The 7,001-nt window shown below is 16.7% G+C and overlaps 2 protein-coding genes across 2 annotated transcripts, besides 36 other annotated features; one reads left to right on the plus strand and one right to left on the minus strand.

Annotated features, from left to right (window-relative positions):
* Nucleotides 1-41: a repeat region.
* A 1-nt stretch (nucleotide 42) lies between these two features.
* On the plus strand, nucleotides 43-2,862 carry FPSE_11243 (uncharacterized protein; the record flags this gene model as incomplete). Its single annotated transcript, XM_009264360.1, has 15 exons — nucleotides 43-51; nucleotides 337-344; nucleotides 437-446; nucleotides 556-565; nucleotides 916-938; nucleotides 1,014-1,024; nucleotides 1,400-1,409; nucleotides 1,804-1,811; nucleotides 1,858-1,877; nucleotides 1,998-2,007; nucleotides 2,130-2,132; nucleotides 2,338-2,349; nucleotides 2,425-2,439; nucleotides 2,810-2,815; nucleotides 2,854-2,862. Coding segments are annotated over 15 exons (164 nt in total), but the record flags the coding sequence as incomplete, so codon positions are not given.
* Nucleotides 62-144: a repeat region.
* Nucleotides 145-176: a microsatellite.
* Nucleotides 177-197: a repeat region.
* Nucleotides 265-530: a repeat region.
* Nucleotides 537-610: a microsatellite.
* Nucleotides 642-859: a repeat region.
* Nucleotides 923-990: a repeat region.
* Nucleotides 944-997: a repeat region.
* Nucleotides 1,078-1,174: a repeat region.
* Nucleotides 1,285-1,323: a repeat region.
* Nucleotides 1,331-1,435: a microsatellite.
* Nucleotides 1,745-1,817: a repeat region.
* Nucleotides 2,145-2,312: a repeat region.
* Nucleotides 2,549-2,647: a repeat region.
* Nucleotides 2,761-3,021: a repeat region.
* A 72-nt stretch (nucleotides 3,022-3,093) lies between these two features.
* Nucleotides 3,094-3,197: a repeat region.
* Nucleotides 3,198-3,273: 76 nt separating this feature from the next.
* Nucleotides 3,274-3,358: a repeat region.
* Nucleotides 3,359-3,500: 142 nt separating this feature from the next.
* Nucleotides 3,501-3,556: a repeat region.
* Nucleotides 3,557-3,631: 75 nt separating this feature from the next.
* Nucleotides 3,632-3,743: a repeat region.
* Nucleotides 3,639-3,750: a repeat region.
* A 106-nt stretch (nucleotides 3,751-3,856) lies between these two features.
* Nucleotides 3,857-3,899: a repeat region.
* Nucleotides 3,900-3,941: 42 nt separating this feature from the next.
* Nucleotides 3,942-4,213: a repeat region.
* Nucleotides 3,959-4,236: a repeat region.
* Nucleotides 3,979-4,277: a repeat region.
* A 122-nt stretch (nucleotides 4,278-4,399) lies between these two features.
* Nucleotides 4,400-4,571: a repeat region.
* A 39-nt stretch (nucleotides 4,572-4,610) lies between these two features.
* Nucleotides 4,611-4,656: a repeat region.
* A 69-nt stretch (nucleotides 4,657-4,725) lies between these two features.
* Nucleotides 4,726-4,877: a repeat region.
* A 2-nt stretch (nucleotides 4,878-4,879) lies between these two features.
* Nucleotides 4,880-5,632, minus strand: FPSE_11244 (uncharacterized protein; the record flags this gene model as incomplete). The annotated part of the gene is made up of 6 exons (XM_061988460.1): nucleotides 4,880-4,887; nucleotides 4,943-4,948; nucleotides 5,009-5,017; nucleotides 5,393-5,430; nucleotides 5,512-5,531; nucleotides 5,630-5,632. The coding sequence occupies 6 exons, from the start codon at nucleotides 5,630-5,632 to the stop codon at nucleotides 4,880-4,882; spliced, it is 84 nt and encodes a 27-aa protein (XP_061844427.1).
* Nucleotides 4,889-4,928: a repeat region.
* Nucleotides 5,051-5,108: a repeat region.
* Nucleotides 5,062-5,121: a repeat region.
* A 202-nt stretch (nucleotides 5,633-5,834) lies between the features above and the next one.
* Nucleotides 5,835-5,904: a repeat region.
* Nucleotides 5,905-5,920: 16 nt separating this feature from the next.
* Nucleotides 5,921-6,105: a mobile genetic element.
* Nucleotides 6,106-6,141: 36 nt separating this feature from the next.
* Nucleotides 6,142-6,287: a microsatellite.
* A 33-nt stretch (nucleotides 6,288-6,320) lies between these two features.
* Nucleotides 6,321-6,551: a repeat region.
* Nucleotides 6,552-6,603: 52 nt separating this feature from the next.
* Nucleotides 6,604-6,982: a mobile genetic element.
* Nucleotides 6,983-7,001: the final 19 nt, after the last annotated feature.

Raw genomic sequence — 7,001 nt, forward strand, 5'->3', positions numbered from 1 at the left:
ATATATAATAAGATTAAATATAATATAAAAACTTATTAAAAGGCTTTAAAGGTATTTAAGGAAAAATATAATAAATAGTTTTAATTAATTAAATAGGTTATAAGAGTCTTATTATTTAAATAATAAAGAAAGTTAAGAATTTTAATTTACTTATTTATTTAATTTATTTACTTATTAACTATATTATATATAATTAAGTAAAGAGATATAGGGAAATATAAAGAGATAGTATAATAGTTAGGTTTTTAAATAGGTAAACTAGTCTATATTAATTTATATTTATAGAGTTATAAAGTATATAATTAAATAGTAATAAAGTATTATATTTTTTAATAGTAAATAAAGTAAGTTAAATATATTTAAATAAAAAAGTCTTATTAATAGCTAATAAGCTAAATATATTAATTAGTATTAAACTAAAGGTATATATATTTAGAGATTTTTAAGTAATTAATAAGGTTATTATAAGATTAATATTAAGCTAAAAGAATTAATACTAATTATAATTTTTTAATACTAATTATTATTAAGTAGTTATATTAAATAATATAATAGAAATTATAAGGTATATATAATATAATTAAATTAAACTATTAAAGTATAATATAATTTCTCTTTTTCTTAAGTTTTATCTTTAAGGCTTAATTTATAATATTTTTTATTATTAATTTACTTTAATAAGTTAAACTTAAACTTATAATATTATTTTAAGATATTTACTAATTATATAATAAAAATATAAAAGAAATCTATTAAAAACTATTATACCTTTTTAATTATTATTTTATTATTTAATATTAAAACTATATTATATTTAAACTATATAAGTTATAATTTAATTAATTAATATATTTTTAATCTTAAGAAGTCTAATTATTATAAGCCTTATATTAAAGCTAGCTATTTTTATAATAGTTATAGCTTATTATTATTAATAGGTAAGTAATTTTTTTTTAATTTTCTAGTATTTATATATTAATATAATATTAACTTATTAGCTTACTAATAAGAAGTATTATTTAAAGTAAGATAAGGAGGCTACTAAAGAGAAATTAATCTATCTTTAAGTTAATTCCCTTTATATTTATAATAAGATAAATACTTAATTTTTAAAAATAACTTATTTATATTATTAAAGTTAAAGTTAAATAGAGTAAATATTTAAACTAATTAAGCTCTATTTACCTAGTTACTTTCTTTTAACTATATAGTATATAAGTTAATAGAGAGGTATATAAAGAGATAAGAAAATAGAAATAAAAGGAAATAAAAAGAGAATCCTATAAAAAGAGAAAAATAAAAAAAGAAAAAGAGAAAGAAAAAGAGAGTTATAAGCTAATAAGATAGAGATATAAAGAGAGATAATAAGAGAGAGATAAGTATATAAATATATAAATAGATAAGAAAAGGTAAAATAAGGTATAAAAGATAGATATAGGGCTATAATAGCTTATTAAGACTTTCTAAAGGGATTTTAACTAAAAGAAGCTAGACCTTTAAGTATATCTTTAGAGATAGAGATAATTAAAATAGCTTTAATTTTAATAAAAGTAAAGCTAAAAGAGGAATTTAATTAAGTAAAAGCTATAATACTAATAAGGTCTTATAGCTTTTTATAGGTTTTTACTATTTCTAGTTTTATAAGGCCTTTTATTAAGATAATAATAAGGTAAAAAAAGGCCCTTAAAGACTTATATTTCCTCTTTTTTTTATTTATAACCTCTTTAAAAGTCTTATAAAAGTCTTTTTTAATTAAATTTATAATAATAGTAATAATTTAAATATTATAATAATATTAATTAGTTCTTAAGGTAATAGTTAGGTTAGCTTATAAGCTAATTACCTTATTTATTAAAGGCTCCTTTTAGACCTTTAAGGTAAGCTAGCTAGCTAAAGCTTTATAAAAGGCTTAAATTACTATATTATACCTTATAATTTACCTTTTAAAAGTATATTTATAAGTATCTTTATAGCTAAAAGTAGCTATAGCTCTATAGGCACTATAGGGTAAGCTAAGGGGCTTAATAGAGTAAAAAAGCTACCTTTTAAAGGCTTTAGTTATCTTAAAGTCTATAAAAGATAAGTCTTTCTTTATAGGTAAGATATTAAGCTACTTATAGCTTAAATAGCTAGTATTTTCTAGCTTATTATATATTATAATAGTTATTAGCTTTAATAACTATTTATTTATATATAAGTTTAATATAGTACTAATATATATATAAGCTAATAACCTTTTTTAAAAAGTGTAGTTTTAATAGTTAAATATAATTTAAACTTAAATATATATTATATTACTAATTAATTAAATAGTATACACTCTTAAACTATTAATAGCTCTACTATAAAGTAAGATATAAATTCTTTTATTTATTACTTAATACTATAGTCTTAAATTAACTTTAGTAAAGTTAATTTTATTAGCTTACTTTAAACCTAGTAAGGTTAATTATTACTAAAGTGTAAAGTTAATTTAATTTTAATACTAATTAGAATAGAAGTTTAACTAGAGTATAATATATCCTTTTATATAAATTGCTATAAAGGGTATAAATTATATTACTAAATAGTCTTATTATTAATTAAAATATAATTATTATTTATATCTTACTATTAAGCTATAGCTATTATAATAATTAATATAATAGCTAAGAGCTTATAATTTAAACCTAGTGCAATTTATCCCTATATTATTCTCTCTATATACTGCCTACTTATATACTAGGTTTATAGATATACCTTTATAGCTAAAGAGATTACTATATATTTAAAGATATAATATTATAATATATAGCTATAGTATTAATAGGATTTAGTAAAAAAGATAAAATAGATATTTAATATTTTCTATAGTTAGGATAAGATATATTATTATTTATAATACTTAATAGATTTAATTTAACCTATTTTATATCTTATACTATTAAAACTAAATAGTTTAAAATATTATACCTATAGCTATATAATTTACTATATTTAAATAATATAAAAATATTATATTAAAAAGTATTAATAAATAAACCTATAAGGTAAGGGAAGGCTAGTATTAAATTACCTTATATTTACTTAGTAAACTTTATACTAAAATTAGCCTTATTATAAATTTAAATAAACTTATATCTTTTATTTTATATTATAATTATATTACTGCTAATATTAAATAGTATACCTTTATAATTAAAAGATTATAATATTAAGCCTAGCTTAAGCTATAGAAAATTAAATAGAATAACTATCCTTCTTAAGATATAATAGCCTTACTACTTATCTTAGAAATTTTAATTTCTATTAACTTTAAACTTCTATAAATATAAGACTATATTAATAATTTAATTATAAAATAGTATTAAGTATAAAAGAGATTATACTAGCCTTAGTATAGTAGTTAAAAGTGTTAGCTGTAATAAAGGTATTAAAGTATTTTTTTATAGGTCTTTTTATAGAAATAGCTTTAAGATATATAAGTTTATAATATACCTTTAAAATTAAAGAGGTAATCCTATTAAACTATTATTTATATTTTTTAGCTAATAAAACTAATTAAAATAATAATATAGCTTTAGCTATAGTAATAGCTATATTTATATTACTTTTATTTACTTTACTAACTATAAGTTAATAAGGAAAGCTCTTAAAAGATTATAATATAAATTTATAAAATACCTTAATAAATAACTTATTAAGTTAAAAGTAACTTTAAATTAAATATTTTCTTATTAAATAATTTAATAAATAATATAATAGTTATAAGCCTCTTTTTTAACTTTTAAAGTATAATAAAATAGATATACCTTTTTAATAATAAAGACTATAGATATACTATTTCTTATAACCTTATAAACTTATATAGACTAGCTTAAATAGTTAATATTAATATTATAACTTAATAAGTTATTATACCTATTAAGTAAATACCTTTACTTTTCTTACTAATAAGTAGCTATTTACCTTATAGAAGTTAAATATATACTATTTAACTTATATAATAAATATAATTAAATTAACTTTATTTAATTTATATATTATTAAGTATATATATACTCTTTTAATATTAGTTAATATACTTAGCTTATTAATTATTAATAAAATATCTTTACTTAAATATATCTTATTTACTCTATTTATTATTAAGAAATATAATATTTTATTATTACTTAATTATATATTATATAACTTTATAAATATAAATTAATATAAATTAATTTATTTATTTAAAAACTTAACTATTATAATTAACCTTTAGATATTTATAACTATTTTTATTTATATAATAAATAGATATAAAAGCTATAGCTTATATACTTTATAAATAGTAAGTATTTAATAAGAGGAGTAGTTTAGCCTTAAGCCTTACTCTTAAAGGCAGTTTTTTTATATTTTAATTACTTTAACTAGTCCCTTAAATAAGAAAATAAAAAATATATTATACTTATTAATATATCTATTAATTATTTTAATAACTACTTAATATCTTATAAAATATATATTAGCCCTTAAATACTAAGTATAAAAACTAATAATATTATAATAGCTATCTTTTAGCTATTAATTTTAATTATATATTTTTAATTCTCTTTAACTTCTATTTAATCCCCTTTATAGGTAGTAACTATTAAACTATTAACTTTTTATAAAAATATATATATTATATTATTACTCTCTATAGGCTTCTTAAAGCCTCTAATTAAAGAAATAAGCTTTAATAGACTTAATTTATACTTAACCTTTTATAATTTACTAATATTTTAAATTATAGCTTTTTACCTTATAAAGTTTATTATATAAAGGATAAATATATATTTTAATATAAAAAATATTTTTAATTTATTAAAAGCATTTTAAAATATAAAGTTATAACTTACTATTTATAATATTATCTTTAGGACCCTTTAAATTGTTTTTATTTATAATTAAAGTATTATTAATAAGAATACTAGCTTACTCTTATCTCTTTAAAGTATATTAAATTTATTTAAGAAAGTGCTAAAATATAAAGTTAAGTTCTTACTCTTAAAACCTTTATAAGAGTTTTATAAGCCTATTATTAGTCTTAATATTACCTTATTAATTTAATTATATATTAATAACTTAAATATAAAGTATTATAAGTAAGTATTTTAACTCTTTAAATAAAGCATTTAGTAATGCATTTAAATTAGATTATAAAGCTTCTATTTATTCTATAATATAGTTATAGATTTTACTAACTAGAGGATTCTTATATAAGTATACTTAAAGCTTTAAATAGGAATTAAAGTTTATTAGCTTATTAGGCAATTGCTCTAGCTCTTTTATATCTTTAGAAGTTATTTTTAATCTATTTCTAGGATTTTCCTTAAACTCTAGGTCTACTTTATGCACCAGTTCTTACTCTATTTGCATTCCGGCTTACTCTGGCTTATTGCCTCTATCTTAAGCAAGTCCTTAAACCTATTACATAGTGGAAATGTTATCTTCTCTAAAGCGCGCTATATTAAGGTCTTTTTATATTAGCTAGTACTTAACCTTTACTGAGACCTCTTGCCCTTAAGCTACTATAAAAGTAATTAGTTATTTAATATATCTTCTCTTACTTCTATAGTACTCCCTACTTAAATTCTTACCTACTTTATAGGGCTTAGTTAAATACCATTTTAAAAGGTTAAGAAATATACCCTATTAATTAAAAATAACAGTTAAGCTATAGAATATATAATTAAGAAGTAAACTATTTATCTTATAAATATAATCTATAGAGATTTAAAAGATAAGGAATATAAAATACTTATTCTTATAATACTATTTATTCTATTTTAATAGTAGTATTATTCTCCTATTAATTACTTTAAAATAGCTATTAAATACTTTATAAAATAAAAGATCTTTTATAATAGATTTTATTTCTAAGCTATATAAATTATAATAGGTATAGTTTCTAAGAGATAAACTAGTCTATATTAGGTTTATATTAGCAGATATATAAGGTACTATTACTAAATAGTTATAAAGTATTATATCTCTTAATAGTAAATAAAATAAGTTAAATATATTTAAGTAAAAAAGTCTTATTAATAGCTAATAAGCTAAATTCTATTTAATACTAAAGGAATATATATATACTTAAGGGTTTATTTATATAATAATAAGCCTTTAGGAAAGGCTTATAATATAAAAAGTAAGCTATAAGATAAGTCTTATATATATATAAGTAAGCTTATATAAAGCTTACTTTAATATAAATAAGCTTAATATTAATTAAAAGGAAATTATAAAGTATATATAATATAACTACTAAGTTATAATATAATTTTTCCTCTTTATTAAGTTTTATCTTTAAGGCCTATATAACTTATTTCTTTTAATAATATTTCTATAATAAGTCTAACTTAAATTTATATCCTTTATTATATTAATATATCCTATTAAATAAAAAGTAAATTCCTTTAATAATATATTTATAACTTCTATAGAATAGTATTATAAAGTTATTAAAAGTATTATATAGTTTAATTTTAAAGTTATACTTTATTTTTAATATTTTAAGTATAGTATTATATATAAGATAATTATTAGGAAAAGGAAGTATAGTTTATATATTTTACTAGATTATCCTTATAATATAATATAAGTGCTTATTAAAATTTAGCAGTAAATATTAGTCTTTTATTTAATAGGATTTCTTAGGGTAGGCTATATATACTAATAATATATCTATAAAAGATATATATAAGTTCTTTAGTATTTATTACTTTTCTATAAGGTAAATAATATAAAAATTTTATAAGATAATTTATAATAACTATAATACTATTATAAAAGATTTTAATTAAGAGTTCTTTTAATAAAGGTAATTTAATAATAAAGTCTATTATAATTAAATCCTAAGGTCTTTAAATAACTAGAAATACTTATAAGTTTCTATAAGGCTTATATCTTTATAATTTAATTTATATATAAATATTATATTACTTAATAATAGTTTTTACTATTTTTCTTTTATTAAGCTAATATATTTAATAAGT

Source organism: Fusarium pseudograminearum, chromosome 4 (assembly GCF_000303195.2).
Source record: "Fusarium pseudograminearum CS3096 chromosome 4, whole genome shotgun sequence".
Lineage (NCBI taxonomy): Eukaryota > Fungi > Ascomycota > Sordariomycetes > Hypocreales > Nectriaceae > Fusarium > Fusarium pseudograminearum.